The 17307-nt window shown below is 63.5% G+C and overlaps 1 protein-coding gene across 4 annotated transcripts in view; it reads right to left on the minus strand.

Annotated features, from left to right (window-relative positions):
* Positions 1-141: 141 nt before the first annotated feature.
* Positions 142-17307, minus strand: part of SLC9A3 (solute carrier family 9 member A3) — a 46670-nt gene continuing 29504 nt past the window's right edge. Inside the window, exons 2-17 of one of the 4 annotated variants that reach the window (XM_023194578.1) lie at positions 16945-17247; positions 13212-13372; positions 10737-10815; positions 10018-10195; positions 9126-9346; positions 8377-8579; positions 7895-7984; positions 7622-7692; positions 5911-6040; positions 3409-3521; positions 2685-2814; positions 2344-2520; positions 2160-2232; positions 1716-1826; positions 1029-1278; positions 142-214 (exon numbers count right to left, since the gene is read on the minus strand). In XM_023194578.1, coding sequence (XP_023050346.1) covers positions 211-214; positions 1029-1278; positions 1716-1826; positions 2160-2232; positions 2344-2520; positions 2685-2814; positions 3409-3521; positions 5911-6040; positions 7622-7692; positions 7895-7984; positions 8377-8579; positions 9126-9346; positions 10018-10195; positions 10737-10815; positions 13212-13372; positions 16945-17247 — 2294 coding nt within the window. In that variant the 3' untranslated portion in view covers positions 142-210. Of the gene's footprint in view, positions 215-1024; positions 1279-1715; positions 1827-2159; positions 2233-2343; positions 2521-2684; positions 2815-3408; positions 3522-5910; positions 6041-7621; positions 7693-7894; positions 7985-8376; positions 8580-9125; positions 9347-10017; positions 10196-10736; positions 10816-13211; positions 13373-16944; positions 17248-17307 lie in introns of those variants that run through there. The other 3 variants (XM_023194581.1, XM_023194580.1, XM_023194579.1) reach the window with 3 other exon arrangements.

A 17307-nucleotide genomic window follows, 5' to 3' on the forward strand; every position in this document is an offset into this window, starting at 1 on the left:
GCCCCCGGCTCGCGCTCGGGCGGCTCTGCGGGCGCGGCCGCGGCCGCGGCGCTCTCGGGGTTCTGCGCGGGCGCGGGCGGGACGGGGCTCGGGGCGCGCGGCCGCTGTAACCGCGCGGGGATCAGGGGCTTCTCCGGGGCGGCGGCGGCCGCGGCTGGCGGCCCGTGGCGCGGGGACGACCGTCCAGTCAGCGGCGTGTCGGAGCCGGTGTCACCTGGGGGAGAGCAGGGCGTGAGCGACGCGCGGAGCCCGGGCGCTGGGGCGGGAGGGGCGTCTCCGGGCGGTTTAGCTCTCCCCGAGCCCGGCGGCTCTCGCCTCCCCTCCCGCCGCGCATCCCCGGGCTCGGCGTCCGCCGGGGCCTCCTCCCAGGACCCGGTTCGCAGGGCAGAGGTGGAAGCAGCAACAGCGAAGCCCCACCCTGGCCCAGCCACGTCCCACCGCCGGGGGTCCCGGGACAGCGGCCTTCTCCGTGCAGGAAGGTCCCGCCCCAGTCCCTGCAGCGCGGGAGGTCAAGGTCCCCAAGGGGGAAACCTGCTTGCTCCATCTCAAACCGCCCTGGCGTTCCCTGGGTGCCTCCCAGGCCCCCAGAGGGAGCTCACAAAGCCCAGACCCTGTGGCGCGCCCTGAGCTGGAGGCAGAGCCCAGGTCTGCGGGGCCGGCCCTCCCTGTATCCCTGTGGAAGGATAGGGGACCCAGGGCGTCTGGCTCCCCGTAGCCCTGCTCTCAGCTCCCTGGGAGCGCGGGAGTTGGACTCGCGGACTAGCTTTCGGAGCCACCTAAAGGAAATCACAGGCGGCCCTGGGGCCCTCAGCTCCGTGGGAGCAGCAGAGACGCGAGAGTCTGTCCGGGCTCCTGAGGGAGGTGCGGCCAGCAGGGCGCTAGAGGAGGAAAAGGGGCTGCTGGAGAGAGAGAGCGAGCGAGCCAGGTTCAGGTCCAGGGAGGAGGAGAGAGAGAGCGCGAGACGGAGACCTGGAGGGAGAGGAGCTGCGGAGAGAGGGGTTAGGTGGCGGGAGGCCCGGGAGCATTACATGTGTGTGGACTCGGGGAGGGCGGCGGGGGGCCGCTCCTCGGGGCCGTCTGCCTGCAGGAAGGAGTCCACCGACTTGCTGCTGAGGCGGAAGGGCGTCAGGCGGCGGAAGGTGCTGGGAGAGTGGGGAATCTGTGTGCGGGCCCTCTGCGAGGGGACCACCGTCTCCCCGGGAGATAGCCAGGGCGGCAGCCTGGCCAGGAGGCCGCGGTCCAGGGCCTCATCCGGAGAAAACACAGGGTTGTCAATTCCTAGGAGAGAGGGCAGCGGCCGGTCAGCCTCCTGGGAGCCCTGCGGCGGCAGGGGAGGCCTCGCGGGGGCCGTCACCTGCTGGGTGCCCTGGAAGGTTAGGGTGACCTGGAATAGGATCACCGGGAAGGTTAGGGTCACGTGCCTTTCAGGTTGCAGGCCCTTGCCCCACATCCATGACCCCACACACCACAGGCAGCACAGGTGAGGTCTCCCTTCTCTCAAGACACCCCGCCTGCTCCCTGCCCGGCCCACGTCTCCTGGGACAGCAGCCTCCGAGTTGGTTGAGGAGGCACTCGAGGTGCCAGGCAGGGCCCTTGAGAACCCACAGGAGACCCCCCCCCCCCGTCCCAGTGCCCCTGGTCCAATGACTGAGCTCCCTCCTGGGGCAGCAGGACCTGTCCCTCCCTGGTCCATGACGCCTGTGCCCTGTCCCCACCTGCAGGGGAGTCGGATGCTGTGTCCTTGGTGACACTGGCCAGGAACTCGATTCCCCCGCTCATCTCCTCATCATAGTTGGGGTGCTCCTCGGTGTCTGAAAGTTCCAAGTCTGGAGGAGACAGGCTGGGATGAGGACTGGGGTCACTAGGGGGCTGTCCTCACAGCCAGTCAGCCATGTCCATCAGCTTTGTGCCCAGAGGTGCAGGGGGTCGGGACCCACAGAGAGAAGGGCTAAACCGCAGGGCTGGGGGAGGGCGAGGAGGGACCCCACTTGGAGGGCAGCACCCCTGGAATCCCATCCTGGGTGGGTCTGCAGCTGGGGCCCAGACCGTGCCTCCCCTGCCTGGGTGGCTGGAGAGTCCTGAGGGGAGGGCCCAGAGAGGGGAGGGCTGGGGCTGGGAGGTGGTGGCTCCCAGCATTTCCCGCAGGGCCCCCAGCGCACCTTTCTCTTTGATGGTGAAATTCTGCACGGGGTTCTCCGTGGGCAGCTTCCCATTGGGGATGCTGCTGTTTCTCTGTGGGGCAAACGTGAAGCTGCTCACAGACCCCGACACAGCCACACCCGGCCCGGACTGCCCCTGCTCCAGGCCCCAGCCCCGCCAAGCCTCCTGGTGACCCGGCCTCACCCGCTTCTGGGCACGCTCCCGCTTGTACATCTTGGCCGCCTTCTTGTTCTGGTTGAGCCCCAGCTTGGTCGTCTTGAAGGACTCCAGGCGCTTCCGCATGGTCCTGTGGAAGATTTCCCGGTCCTGCTTCTCGTCCTCCGTGGGCGTGAGCTCGTGCCGGCTGTACAGATGCTTGTACTGCAGGGTTGGGCACGGAGGTCACAGCTGTGCCCAGCACCGGACACTCCCGCCCTCCTGCCGCAGGGGCTGAGCACGGATCCCCATGGTCCTGGGAGGGGACGAGGAGGCCACCCTACAGGGGTCCCTGCAGGCGCGTCCGGCCCCCAGCCCGCGGGGCCCACCTCCTGCCGCGGCTTGTACAGGTACTGCTGCAGCGTGTGGTGCGTGACCATGTCCTCCGCGTCCCGGATGCTCCGCCGCCGCTGCTCCAGAGACTGCATGTCCAGGCAGACGGCGCTGACATTCTCTCTCCTGCATGGGGACCAGCGCTGAGCCACACAGGCTCCCTCAGGGTGGGTCTCCTGCGCACCCCTCACCTTCCCAAGGCGGGTATCCGGCTGGGGCATGGGGCCACCTGGCCAGCTCCTTCTCCCCTCGGGGCCTAGGCTGACTCCCCACGAGGCCTTCCCAGCCTCCTTTCTGAGGTGGATCCCCCTCCTCACTGGTCCCCCTCCAGAGCCCTGGCTGTGAGACTTGGGGACACTGGCATCTGCACACCTGGCAGAGTGGACCTCACGTGAGAACTGGCCGTGAGCTGTGGAGCCCATGGCTGGAGGGGCAGTAGGGGTGGCATGGGGACCAGGACAGGCTGCTCCTGGCCGGGGGCAGACAGTCAGGCCCAGCCCCCAATCTGCTGCTGCCCCTCCCTTTCACCTTGCATCCAGCACTAAGGGAGTCTGGCCACCGCATAACACGGGGGAGAGCTTGCTGGAGGGGACACCCAGCCCCTCTTTCTGTACCCCTCCACTCCCCCATGCCACCCCCAGGCCAGGAGCCACCCCAGCCCCGTCTGCGACTCTCAGCTGGGTTCTTCCCCAGGGAAGCTGCATGACCATGGCCACGTACAGGAGGTACGAGACAGAGGCCTCCACGGTGGACGATCGTGGCGTGAAGTCCACGTTGACCATGTTGTCGGTGCTGGGGGAGCGGATGAAGGCCAGGGACCCGCGGCGCTCTCCCTATGGTCAGGAAGCAGTCCGGTCAGTGGCCTGAGCAGCCAAGCCCTAGGTCCCAGACCTGCGGCAGCTGCTGTTGTGTGCCCTGGGGGGAAGCAGGGAAGTGCCCAGGGAAGGCCTTGAGACATGAGCCCCGGGTTCTCCCCTCACAGCTGCAGAGGGGAGGAGATGCCAAAACCAGGAGATCAGATTTTGAGCCTCTGTCCATCTGTCTGAAGCCACAGCCAGACTGCTGCCTGAACTGGGCAGAGGTAATGCTTGTGGGAGGACACAGTGGTCTGAGTGTGCAGGGGTAAAGCTGCCTGGGACTTGGGGGGTGTCTGGGGAAACTGTCGATATGCGGAATCAGAAGTGGCCCCTGTCCCTGCCAGAGGCCCTAAAACCCCATTGGCCTCATGTCCAGAAATGAATCAGGTCAAGGGAACGGAGCAGAGCCCGATGGGGCACAGAAGCCACACAGCTGAGTGCCAGAGGACGGCAGTGGGGCCGCCTGTGTGTCCTCAGACCCCACCCGCCTGATGGCAGGGCCTGGAGAGCATGAGGCTGTGGAGGAGTGCAGGGCAGGGTGGGCTTGTGGCTGGAGTCAGGGTCCCCAGGGCCAGCGGGGGCACAGGTGTGGAGGGAACATCAGCTCACTGCGCTCAGACCTCGCCAGGTGGGCACCCGCGCCGCCTTGCAGCGTGCAGGACGCTCCCAGGAGAGCCCCCGGGGTCGGGCGGGGGCAGCTGCTCCCACTGAACATGTGGTCCCCACTTCACTGCCCACTCTGGGGGGCTTTGAGGGTCATTGTTCTAAGGGCCCTCTGCCTGCTCTTTTGCTTCTAAATCCAGCGTCTTCTGTATGACCTTTGTCCCTCTCTCCCTCTCCTGCCACCCCGTGAAGACAGACGTGAGGGTCGGGGGAGCCACGGTGCCAGCCGCCACTCTGAGCAGGCACAGGCGAGGGCTGGAGCACCCGGGCACATGGGGTCTTTGGAGGGGCTGTTCCCCACACCACTTCCCCTGCCCCTGCCGAGCCCCACACTGTGGAGTGGGGGGCGCAGGGAGAGAGCAGCTGCCCTGTGTGAGAGCCCGGAGGGACATCGGGCAGGCAGACGCCACCCCAGGTGTGGAAACCCCGGCTACTGAGTGACCAGGAGGCACCCACAGGCTCCCCACATGCAGCTGAGCCCAGGGTCGTGGTCATGGGTCAAGGATGGTGGCTGGTGGGGTTGGGGGAGAGGTCCAAGGCCCGCCTACTGACCTTGTCACCCGTGTGGGGGCGAGGGAAGCCCACCAGAAGCTAGAGCCCCCACTGCCCCTTCCCACTCTCCAGCCAGGCTCCAGGCCTCCTAGGCCAGGGTATCTGAACTTTGTCTCACTTGCCGGGCCTGTGGTTTGGGGATCTGTGTGGAGCCTGGTCCAGGGGCCCTCCTTCCTGATCTGCACTGGCTAGCCCTCCTGACAGCCCCAGGCCCCCATGCCCTCTGCCAGGAGGCGCCTTGCCACTCGGCGTGGCCCCAGTCATGGGTGGCACATCTGGAGTGAATGCATGTCAGTAGAGGCAGAATCATTCTATCTGAATGAATGGAGTTTCCCGGCCCCCGCTGACCCTCTGTGTGAGGGTCTGCAGGGTTTGGCAGGACAGGCCTTTCCCTCTCGCAAGAGCACCGACCCTGACCGGCTGCTGGACAAGGGCACCAAAGCTCACTAGGGAAGACTCTGTCTTTAGGGAGGAGCCGTAGGGCCCAGAGGGAGCAGAATCCCTGCAGCTGTGCCCCAGGCCCTGTGTTGTGCAATTCCTGCAGCCAGAGCACCCCTGGGGAGGTCAGGGCAGGCTAGGGAGGCTGAGGCCCACCTGCCATAGTAGGCAGGTGCGGGAGCCAGGGGCGGCAGTGGCCCCAGGTCTGGGTGGGGCGCCTGGCCTCTGGTCTCTGGAGCAGATGGGCTCTGTGGACGCTGAGGCTTATTCACAGTGGACTGGGAGATGCTGGGGCAGCCTCAGACAGCCCTGCTGCTGCCCCTCCGCCTGTGCATGTGGGTCTGTGGGCACCTGTGTGTGCTGGGCCAGGCCCAACTGTGTTAGGACCAGGTCCCATAACAGCCTGCCTGCTTACTGTCCACTCCCATCTCCAGGGAAAGCAAGGGAGCTCAGGGTCCTAGGACCTAACCTCAGCGCTCACCCCCACCAGCACCGCAGTCACCAGGACTCTGTGACTCAGTTTACCCCACGTGACAGCTAGCTGGGATTCCCAGGGCATCAAAGGCCCCTCAGCCTCCTGTGAACTTCTGGGGTGGGCCTGCCTTGGGACGCGGGTGCAGGGGCCTCTCCTCACTGCCCCCATGGCGCCCACAGCCAGTGCCCAAGCCCGTTGCACCCCTGACCCAACAGAGGGAGCAAGCGGCTCGGCTACCTCAGCCACGTAGCTGATGGCGTCCTTCAGGTTCAGCTCGTGGAAGACATTGAGGATCCGGTCTCGAGACTTCTGGGCTGACCGTCTCATGAGGACCCTGCTGAGGAACTTTCTGTCGAAGTGGGACCACCTGTAGGGACAGACCTCAGGTGTGAGCCTCAGGCGACAGGCGCCCTGGAGCCCAGACTGTAGCCAGCCACTTCTCTCCTGAATTTTATTTGCTGTAACCACCCTGCAGGCGCATTTAAAATGAGGGAAGCAGCCCCTGGCACACGCCCAGGCCATCCACCATTCTCCCGCCTGTCCTGTTGGATGGAGGCCGTTAGATGCACGTGAAACTGCATTCTGCTTTCCAGCGGCCGCCTCCTCCAGAGGGTGGCTCAGGAGCGGGTGGGCATCAGGCCTGGTCAGGCAAGGGGGCTCCGGCCATGGGGGGGGGGGGGGGGGGCACTTTTCAGCTGCACAGGAGGAAAGGCAGGGGCGGACAGACGCCCTGAGCCCTTAGACTTGCGAGAGCCAAGCTGACCGGAGTGAAGTTTTTTAGCCTAACAGAATTAGAGTATTTGCGGTTTATCCGGATCAGAAGGGATGGTGGCCTGACTGGACTTAGAGGAAACTTTGGGGCACAAGGAGATGATGCCTGTCACTCTTGAACATGGGCGTGGCCGCCAGAGCTGCCTCCCGGGGCAGAGGGTGGGCCCCGGTGAGCTTGTGTACTCACACCTGGGCAGGCCCCGCGGCAGCAATAGCAGCTCTCCTGTGCAGGTTGAGTTTCAGCCACACCAAGAAGTCAAAGCTAACTGAGGCCTGCCTTCTGAGACCTCTGGGATGGCCCCTGGGAGGCCAAGGAGTCGGGTACTGGGTACCTGGAGCAGAGTCACTGTGGCCACGGAGAACTGCAGCTGAGCTTTGTGAAGCCACGTGGCCACACCTCCCAGTGCCTCCACCCCCACCAAACACAGACCGCTCAGAAAATAGGAACCCAGGGCAAATTGTATGTGCTACTTACTGGGTTTATTGTAAGTGTCAAATGTATTTTTTTTTTTTTTTTTGAGACGGAGTCTCGCTCTGTCGCCCAGGCTGGAGTGCAATGGCGCAATCTCAGCTCACCGCAGCCTCTACCTCCCGGGTTCAAGTGATTCTTGTGCCTCAGCCTCCTGAGTAGCTGGGACTACAGGCGCCCGCCACCACCCATGACTAACGTTTGTAGTTTTAGTAGAGACGGGGTTTCACCATGTTGGCCAAGTTTTTCTCTAACTCCTGATCTCAAGTGATCTGCCTGCCCCAGTCTCCCAAAGTGCTGGGATTACAGGCTTGAGCCCCGCCAGACAAAATCATTTTAAATGTTGACTGATACTAACCCAATTTATGACATGGAGGAAATAATCTATTTTCCTGACTTTCAATTCCTACATAACTTAACTATCTGGAATTAATTGGGCCACATGAGAGGGCGTCTCTATTCCCTGGAAGGAGCACAGGGAATTCAGCTTCCATCCCCTCACTCGGTGGCCCCAACTGCTGCCGCCAACTCCTTTCGGCAGCACCTGTGTGTCTGGGGGCACACCTGGCACCTGGCCTCATGGGGCATCAGAGCCCTGACCAACCCTGGACTCAAACAGTTACGCATGTGGCTTCCAGGTCTTCCAAGTGGAGGATGTTTCTAGAAGCCGGGCTGTGTGGCACAGCCAGGGCAGTCCCAGTCACTTACTTGTCTCTAAGATAATTATGCCCGATCTGTCCGGATATGTCCTCGATGGCCGAGAGGATGTGGTCGAAAGCCTTTCAAGAGAAGAAAGATGTGAGCATCTCGGGGCGGCCAACCGGGGAACATGACGTGCCCCCCTCCCTTCCCGGCCCAGCCCCGAGGAACCCACCAGCCCCCCTCACGACCCCCCAGCCCCAGACGCAGCCTCCCCTCCCCTCCAGGCCCAGCCCTGAGGAACATGCGGTGCCCCTCACCATCCCCCAGCCCCGGACGTACACGGCCGTGCAGCTTCTCATTGAGCCGGGGTTCCCGGTGCTCGCTCCTCTTCACCTTCAGCCACTGCACCAGTGGCTTGATGGTCAGGCCCTGGAGGAGGGGGTCTCGTGACCCTGGTGCCAGGCAGCCCCCATATCCTGCTGGCCCCACTGGGCACCACACAGAGCTGCCTGCCTCGGGGCTTGCAGATGCCCTCCCTGCTCTCCGGGCGCCCAGCAACCTGCGCCCCTGCTTTGCAGAGGAGGAAGCAGCACCCGGGGCCTCATCCACCAGCAAAGGCTCGGGAAGAACGTTTTTAGGACAATTATGCTTCCTCCCCAGTGGGGCCACGTGAAAACCTACAAAACGGCTCCCAGTTACTAAAATTATAAAACCCAATTAGGGTCTGGAGCCTGGAAATACTCGTCGTGAAGTACAGGATGGGCCCAGGCGCCCCTTGCGGGCGGGGCCGAGACCCCAGGGCTGGCTGGGCCGGGCCTCACCTGAAAGATGACGGTGAAGAACACGACGATGATGGTAGTGCTGACGAACAGATTCTTCTCCTTGACCTTCTCTCCATCCAGAAGTACCACCAGGGCAAAGGCCACGGCCCCGCGCAGACCCCCATAGGACAGGACCACCTGGTCAATGGGTTCCAGCTGCACCATACGGTAGCGATTGAGGAGCCAGGTCTGCAGGACCACACCTGTGGGGGGATCACACCTGTGGATGGGACCACGCTTGTGGGCGGGGATCACACCTGTGGATGGGGTGGCACTCAGCTCCCCGGCCGCCCTCCCAGCTGTGGGACCCCAGCCCGTCTGGGACAGCGTCTTGGTGGCCAAGCGTGTGCTGACGAAGAACAGCAGCAACCCTAGATACGGCGTCCCCATGCCACGTCCCTCGTCACCATCTACCCGGAGCCATACGCTGCCTGGCGTCTCCCCCACACGCTCTGTGCATCACACACACAGGTGCCAGGGGATGGGGCTGGGCGGGGGCAGGGCCATCTCCCAAGCCACTGACCCTGTCTTGAGGCACATCCAGGGTGAGTCAGTGGGAAACCAAGTGGTTTCCCTTGGGGTTCCAGAGCCTTCCACCCCAGCCCCGAGGCCACCACCACTGGGTCCCCTCCTCTGCCTCGCGTGGGGCTGCGCCTCCATCTCGCTGGGCCCAGTGGAAAGCCCGCACCCTCCCGGAGATGGTGCCCGCCCATCGGTGGTCCCACGGCCGCAACCCAGCCCCGCCTCACCGATGGCCCGGTACACGGAGATGAAGACCAGCGTCAGGAGCACGAAGGCCGTGTTCCAGGTCCAGATGAATGGGTTCACGGCCGAGATACCCAGGAACATGAAGATGATGGTCTCGGCACCGCTGGCCAGCATCTTCATGGTGTAGCGCACGGTGGTGGCCGACTGCTCCGAGATGTTGGCCTTCACGTACTTCTGACAGCAGATGCCACAGAAGGTGATGCTGCAGGGATAGACGCGCTTCAGGACATGGCCACCTGGCCCAGCACCCGAGGGGCCCTGCATGGCCCGAGGCGCCAAGCCCCCCATGGCCTGGCACCTGCAGGCACAGAGTCACAGTCGTCTGGTTACAGGGGGGCCTCTCCCTCCCGAGCCAGGCTGGGCCGCCAGGGTTCCTGCCCACGGCTCTGCGGGGCCACAGGCAGCTGTCACCATCATGCAGATATGGGCACCAGGGCTGTCTGCCAGCAGGGATGGCAACAAAGGGTTCCAAAGTCCCTCACCGCCTGACCTGTCTCAGGGTGGGTACTGCTGTCAGCCCACGGACAATTCAGTGGAAACGCCAACTCCTTATTTTAAAATTTAAATAAACCAAATTCTTCGCCCCACACTGAACTCCCAGCCAGCTTGGGAGCACCCACAGAGCGGGCGAGACGACAGACGGAAGGCAGGGCAGGCCTTCCACTTCCCCTTGCTGGGGCTCACGGGGAACTTGGTGATGCGGAGCCTGGGGCTCCTGCCATGCACACCCCCCGTGTCCACGCAGCTGGCACCGCCCTCCGCGCCTGGGTCCCCATGGCTGGCACCGCCCTCCAAGCCTGGGTCCCCGTGGCTGGCTCACCCCGCCGGGCCCAGGAGGGCGTGGAGAAGCTCGCATGTGGGGGAGGGACTCACGCGAGGATGGCCGACAGCGACAGCATCTCGGACGTCAGGTAGGAGAGGTAAGAGATGATGAACACGAAGCCGGGCTCGATGATGCGCACGTGCTTGGTGAAGCGCGTCACCAGCGACAGCAGGAAGGCGAAGATCACCCCCACCAGCGTGCCCCCCAGGCTCACCACGAAGAAGGACACTGGGGAGAAGATGCCCTTTGTGGCTGTGTTGGCCTTCCGGGCCCTTCCTTGCCAGGAGCCGCCTGGTGACCCCGCGGAAGTGCCGGGAGCCCGGGAAAGGGGGTGGATTCCTCACTCTCCTGGAGGCTGGGCCTGGTCTCGGCGCCTCTCAGGAGAGAGGACCCTCCTGTGCCCCCGGGAGCCCGGGAAGGGGGTGGATTCCTCACTCTCCTGGAGGCTGGGCCTGGTCTCAGCGCCTCTCAGGAGAGAGGACCCTCCTGTGCCCCCGGGAGCCTGGCCCCAGGCCCCATCCGGCCGTCTCCCCCAGGGAGACCTGGCTGCCCTCATCCCTGTTCCGGGAAACACTCAGGAACCCCCAGGACCGTTTCAAATCGTGTGTGAATCACTCTGGAAGGGGACGTGACATGGACAGAGGGCCCCGTGCAGCAGCTTTGAGTGCAAAGCTTTTTCCTGCATGGGCTGCGGGCCAGGCATGGAGAGAAGATAGTCGGCCCCACAGGAGACACAGCCGCGCACTCCCCCTGACCCACAGCTACACACCTATGCCTTTCACGCAGTCCAGGCCAGTCACATTGTCACCTCCCAGCGCCACGAAAGATTCAAACACATTGTACAGGACCTGCAGGGACAGAGACGGGCAGGGCGTTGGGTGGTCCTTGGTCAGCGCCACCCCCTCTCCGGGGCCTGGGCCTCCCTAGACATGGTCTGAGTGTGGAGCCCACGGCACCCGAGGCCGTTGGAAGGAAAATCATCACGGGGCAATGGCCCCCAAAGGGGAGAAGGCCAGAGCCCAGAGGCCAGCAGGACACAGGGGGCAAAAGAATGTTCTGGAGGGGACCAGAAGCTTTGGGAGCAAAGCTGGCCTCTTCCTATCCTCTGCAAAACAGGGGCAGCTGCAAAGCTCACCTGCCATTTGAATTCTGAGTCTCTCTCCCAGGGTTTCAGTTTGAGTGACTTCACTGCTGTGCTGGTTCTAGCCCCTGCTGTCTTTGCGTGTTTTTAAACCTTAGCCCAGCAAGACCCCGAGATAAAATGCGGGGAAACCTTATCCACACCCTGGGCTCCGTCCCGAGCAAAGCAATGACGCAGGTGGGACCTGCCGGGGCCGTCCGGGTTGGGCCGAGGACCCTGGGGAGAACCTGGCTCTGCGCCCAGCTCTGTGTCTCTGGCTCTGGTCAAGGTGGGAGAGGACCCTGGGGCAGGCGTGTAAGTTGTGTTTGCAAATGCAGGCTGGGGTCGGGGGGTGCCCATGAGGGTCCCGGGGTCTCTTGGGGCCTTCTCGGAGCTGGGCTTTTTAATGAAAATCCAGCTGGGAGGGAAGATGACGTCTTGGGAGACTCTTACTTCTACAGAGACAGGAGCTGCAGGGCTGCGGGGCACACAGGGCTTTCACTGTATTCCTGATTAAGTCTCACTTCCCAGATTCCCCTGAGGATATCTTTGCAATCTGGTGTGTGACACCCACAGGTCTTTACTCTTTCCAGAACCCTAAGGGAACATGAGAAGCTGATGGGTTTCTTAGAGAAGCTGTAGGCACTTTTAGAGGGGAGAGGAAACTGACCCCACCCTTCCTTCCGGCTGTGCCTGGAGGGTCCTTGGGGCTGGGGGAGGACGGCAGGGGCGGTGCGGGGCTGGGGCAGTGTGGGGGCTGGGGTGGCGCCAGGGCCTGGCCCAGGGCTGGCCTCACTGATGGTTCCTAAGAGGGCCGCTCTGCACGTGCCCTCTGGTCGCCCCATGACTCACTTCTGGGAGGCAGTGGCCCCATTTGATGGGATTGGCTTTGAAACATCACAATTGCCACTGTGAAGTGGCAACCATGTTCCTCAGGGTTCCTGAATCTTCTCCTGGCCTTGCTGAGCGCTGATGTGGCCTTTGGGCCTCTGTGAAGGCACCATCCATCCCCCCACCCACCCACAGAGCCTGGCAAGCTCCTGGAACACCATCTCCTGGAGGGACCACACACGTCTGTGCTCTGCCATCAGCACCAGCTGTTTCCTCCCTTCACCTCTGTCGTGGGCCAAATTGTGGCCCTGAAATTCCCACGTTAAACTCCCCAGGACCTGGGCATGTGAGTGTTACAGAGGGGAGTACGGCACAGTGAGGTCACCGGGGTGGACCCTGATCCAATCAGACCCATGTCGCTGTGAGAGGAGGAGATTAGGGCACATTCGCGCAGGGACGGCCACGTGAGGACACAGGAAGGCACCGTCTTCAAGCCCAGGACCAGGGTCCTACAGGAGCCCACCGCACTGACACCATGATCCGGAACGGTGCAAGAATAAATGTCGTCCAAGGCACCAGACCTGTGGTACTTTGTTACAGCAGCCCTGGCAGATTACGCGGTTCCTATGGGATTTTGTTGTTTGCTTATTCATGTATTTATTTTATTGGAGATGGAGTCTCACCGTGTCGCCCAGGCTGGAGTGCAGTGGCGTGATCTCCACACACTACAACCTCCGCCTCCTGGTTTCAGGCGATTCTCCTGCCTCAGCCTCCTGAGTAGCTGGGATTATAGGCGCCTGCCACCACCCCTGGCTAAGTTCTGTATTTTTAGTAGAGATGGGGTTTCACCATGTTGGCCAGGCTGGTCTCGAACTGCTGACCTCAGGTGATCCACCTGCCTCGGTCTCCCACAGTGCTGGGATTACAGGCGTGAACCACTGTGCCCAGCCATTCATGTATTTTTTAGGAACTCAGGAATGGGTGGCAGTAACTATGGGTCCAAAGTCACAGACGCTGTGGGGACCAGGAGGGTGGGGTTTCAACAGCGGCATCATTAACGCTGAAGCTATGGAGTGGGCAGGCCCGGCCTAGGAACTCAAAGATCCGAAGAAGCCTGGCGAAAGCCGCCCGTGGTTCTGAGCTGGGAGGAGGGAGGTGGAGGGACGGGACGCCTCCGGGAGGGGAGTTTGGGGACAGAGTTCCACGCCCTTTGCTGACTGACTGATGAGGGGTGAGACGGGGCCCAGGCCTCCCACAGCTCGGCTGCTCTGGAGCAGTGGTTCTGTCACTCACCACGGTGACCGCGTCATTCAGCAGTGACTCCCCGAAGACGATGATGAACAGGACCTCGTTGACGTGGACCTCCTCAAACACAGCCAGGACAGCCACTGGGTCCACAGCAGCGATGAGGCTGCCAAACAGGAGGAAGTCCAGCAGCCCGATCTTCAGGTCGCCTGGAAGACAAGCCGGGCCGTGGGGCAGCTGCAGGACCCGCCACCAGAGAAGGAGGGCCCTGGGGAGAGGCTCGGCTACGGGTTGGGGGTCTGAGCCTGTCTGGCTGGCGCTGGTGGCATGGGGAGCTGGGTCAGCCTCCTGCATCCCTCCCACAGGCCCCCAGCACCCTCCAGGGAAGGCGGGTGTCTTCCTAGGGGGCCCATCCCATCCGAGCAAGACAGACAGACAGACCGACCCTGCCCTCTCCTTCATATTTGGGTGGATGGGGGCCCCAGCTGGCACAGCGCAGCCTAGAGAGAATCAAGCCCCTCCCGCCGCAACACCAGGATTCCCAGCCCAGCAGTGAAGGTGTCTGAGGCAGGTGGGTGCAGGGGGACTGCATGCCAGGGAGGGATGGGGGCCCATCGCCTGGAGTGACGTCCCAGGAGGAGCAAGTGGGGCCGACCTAGGACAGGCCTGGAGCCGGGACACACAGCACCATGGGGCACAGCCAGGGAGGGGCAGGTGGGAGGGCTGTTGGGGGTGTGGGGGCAGACTGTGGGGATGAGCAGGGCTGCGGTGGGAGCAAGGGACCTGGAAGACGTGGGTCCACGTGATCCCCAGCTCCCAGCCAGCTTCCCTCCCTGCATCTGCCTGTGGGCTCTGGTGCATCTGCCTGTGGGCTCTGGTGCCCCTCACTGGGGAGGTTTTACTGAAATGCAGCCTCATCCTTCACATGTCTTTGCCATTCAACCCAGGGTTCAGGCCTCATGGAGGCCATGCGTGGGTGCCAGGCTCCAGGGGACCCTCAGGGAACTGAGTGTGGCCACATGGCCCCGAGAGCCTGCCCTCGTTCACGGCCGCAGGGCTCAGAGGACACTGGGCCTCTCTGCTGCCTTCCTGGCCGTGAGGGTCCAGGGACCAGGAGACGTGAGGGTGTGAGAGAGGCCACCCAGGGAGGGGATGCCCCCAACGAGCCCCCCACACACACACAGCTTCTGCCCCTCTGCTGGGCTGGAGTGGAGCCCACCACCCCTCTGGCCTGAGGCTCGGGCTTGTGGGGGGTTTGTCCCTGGAGCCAGACGGGCCCCAGGAGACAGCAGAGAACGGCCTGACCAGGGGTTCCTTTGCTAGCGCCTGGGCGGGGACGGATTGGGGTCGTCTCTGCGGTGACTAAACCCTGAGTTTGCCGTGAGCTCCTAAGCCCCGGCAGCCTCTGGCCAGCGTCACAACACCCCGAGGAAGTGACAGATGCCAGAAGAACCAAAGTCTTCGCGTTGGAATGGGAACCGGACAAGCCTTCTCCGCCTCCACACTCAGGCCTCAGGATGCAAATCCCCTTCAAGGTCCTCTTTAAACTCAGCCTCCTGGCACCGCCACCCCCAGGCACTGACACCCTGGTGGATGTCCTGGGGCTCCAAGCAGGCAGGGGTCCTGGGGTCAGCTGCGTTCAAACTCCCCGGCCAGCAGCCTTCCCGTCTGGGCAGTTGCCCATGTGCTGGCCATGCCAGGAGGCTTCATGTCAGCAGACCGTGTGTTCCAGGCCTCTTTCCACCATGTGCTTTGCCTGTGCAAGGGCCTCTGATGCCTGAAGCTCCCGTAAGGCCTGTCCCCACGCTGCCTGGACAGCCCCCGGGCCAGCACTGCCATGTCGACCCTTTCCCGTGGGGCACATCTGGCCTTGAGACGCTCCACAGGGCTTGGCCGCTGGTCTGCAGAGATCAGTCGCAGCCTCCCAGCTCTCTAGGACTCCCAGAAATGGGATGGACCTGCCGGCCATGGGCATCTCTGCTCCAGGACCCAGCTTTGACCACCTGGGCCCCAAGGCTGAGCGCAGGCCTCCAGCATCCATGTCACCTGGGCGTGGCCTCCCTCAAGGGGGCACAGCGATGGCCGGGACACGTGTTTCCCACAAGCAGTGTTGTTGGAGGACGGTGGAGCCCAGCGCGGCGAGGGGCAGGGGTGGGCCAGGGCCGACGTCCTGGTGTTGGGAGTCCTCCAGGCTTCACGGTGCAGGTGCAGCAAGGACGACCTCCTCCAGGCTCGGCCAGTCGCACCGAGGACATTCTGCTTCATACAAGGGAAATCTGGCAGTGTCTCTGGCCAGTGCTAGGCAAGGACCATCGTGGCCAGCAGCCATGGAACCATGGAGTGTGCCTGGCTCTCAAAGGAGCGGCCCTGACGGCCAGACTGGTCAAAGGCTACTCCATCCCACACTCAACACAGCTGGGAGGAAGCGCTTGGCTGGGATCTCTTGGGCCATCTGGCAAGGTAGGCATGACCCTCGAGGGGCCACAGGTCCAGGAGTCTCTGCTACAACCCCTGAGGCTTTCCTTTGGGTCCGGTGGCTAGGGCGGCTGCCCTGTCCAAGCTGTGTCCTGACACCTATGGCATCGCCCACATGACGGGTGGCACCCACAGCACCGGCCCAAGCCTGCTATCCATGAGCCTGTCTGCGCCCTCGGCAGCTTTCCCTGGGCTGCGCCTGGTGGGTGATGCTGGATGGCAGGGGCTCCAGGGAGGGGTGAGAAGGCCCCAGAGGACCACGTGCTGGGTGGGGGCGGCCCCAACCCGGGAGCTCCTCTTTCTCCACGAGTTTCCGTGGTCTCAGGTTTCAGCCCCTTGATTCCCATGGAGAGGCCGGGCCATGCTCTCCTTTGAACCAGACGGAAAATCGCCAATTCTTGTGAGTCCGGTTCAGCTGGTGGACATGTTTGAGGCTGAATTCTCTAGACAGGTGGGGAGGCCAGATGAGGGCAGCAGGTACCGGAGGCCCGTGCTCAGCCATGGGGCCCAGCTGGTCAAAGCTGTAGCATCTCCGGCAGCAGTGGCGGGCATCAGGGCTGCACCACACCTGGCATATCGGGAGGTTCCAGCTTGATCCGGCTCCAGCGTGGGAGGCGGTGCCTGAGAGATGAAGCACCCAAGACCAAAACCACACAGGCCGCTGTGGCTCCAGATATGGCTGCAGCCACATGGGTGCAGTGGTGGCCGAGCGGCTCCGGCACACAGGCTAGGAGGAACAGTGCCCGATACACCAGACTCTGCAGTCCTCCTCATCTCTCTGGGACCTGGAAGCCGGCAAGTGTGGACGGACCGTGGTCCTCCTTGTGTCCCTGGGACCTGGAAGCCAGCGAGTGTGGACGGAGCGTGGTCCTCCTTGTCTCCCTGGGACCTGGAGACCAGCGAGTGTGGACGGACCGTGGTCCTCCTCATCTCCCTGGGACCTGGTGGCCAGCAAGTTTGGATGGACCGTGGTCCTCCTCGTGTCCCTGGGACCTGGAAGCCAGCGAGTGTGGACGGACCCTGACCTCTGGCCCATTGAGAGGCGGCCCCCAGCCACCTACAGCCCCCCAGCCGAGCTGCTGAGATGGGAACACCTCCCCAAGCAGAAGGTGTGCTGGGGCCTGGGGACGCGCAGGGGACTGGCCTTGGCCACGAGGGCCTATGGGGCTGCCAGTCACATTTCTCACCCGACACTTACCGCCTGGAGGCCTGGGTGCGGCACCCCGACCTCTCTGAGCTGAGTCAGCCCGGCCCCTCCCGGGCCCCACCCTGAGCCCTGGCCAGGGCAGTGGCGGTGCAGACTCACCCATGAGCCCGCTGAGGAAGACGCCATAGAGGGACAGGCCGGTGGTGGCCGCATTCCACACGGTGCCCACGACGGCGTACAGCAGGATGGTGCCCAGGTTGCCAAAGAAGAGTCGGTTGGGCATGAAGTAGCCGGCGTCCAGCACGATGGGGGGCAGCAGGTAGAAGAAGAAGACGGTGGGCGTCAGTGTGAAGGACGCAATGTGGTCGGCCGCCCAGACGATGCCGCCCAGCACCAGGCCCAGCACGATGAGCAGGGCGCTCTCGGGAACCACGCTGGTGACCTTGTGGGACAGGTGGAACCCTGCGGAGGAGGGGAGGGAGGTCAGGGCTGGGCTGCAGGGGAGGGGAGGGAGGTGGGGGG

The sequence above is a fragment of the Piliocolobus tephrosceles genome, chromosome 4 (genome assembly GCF_002776525.5).
Source record: "Piliocolobus tephrosceles isolate RC106 chromosome 4, ASM277652v3, whole genome shotgun sequence".
In the NCBI taxonomy this organism is placed as follows: Eukaryota; Metazoa; Chordata; class Mammalia; order Primates; family Cercopithecidae; genus Piliocolobus; species Piliocolobus tephrosceles.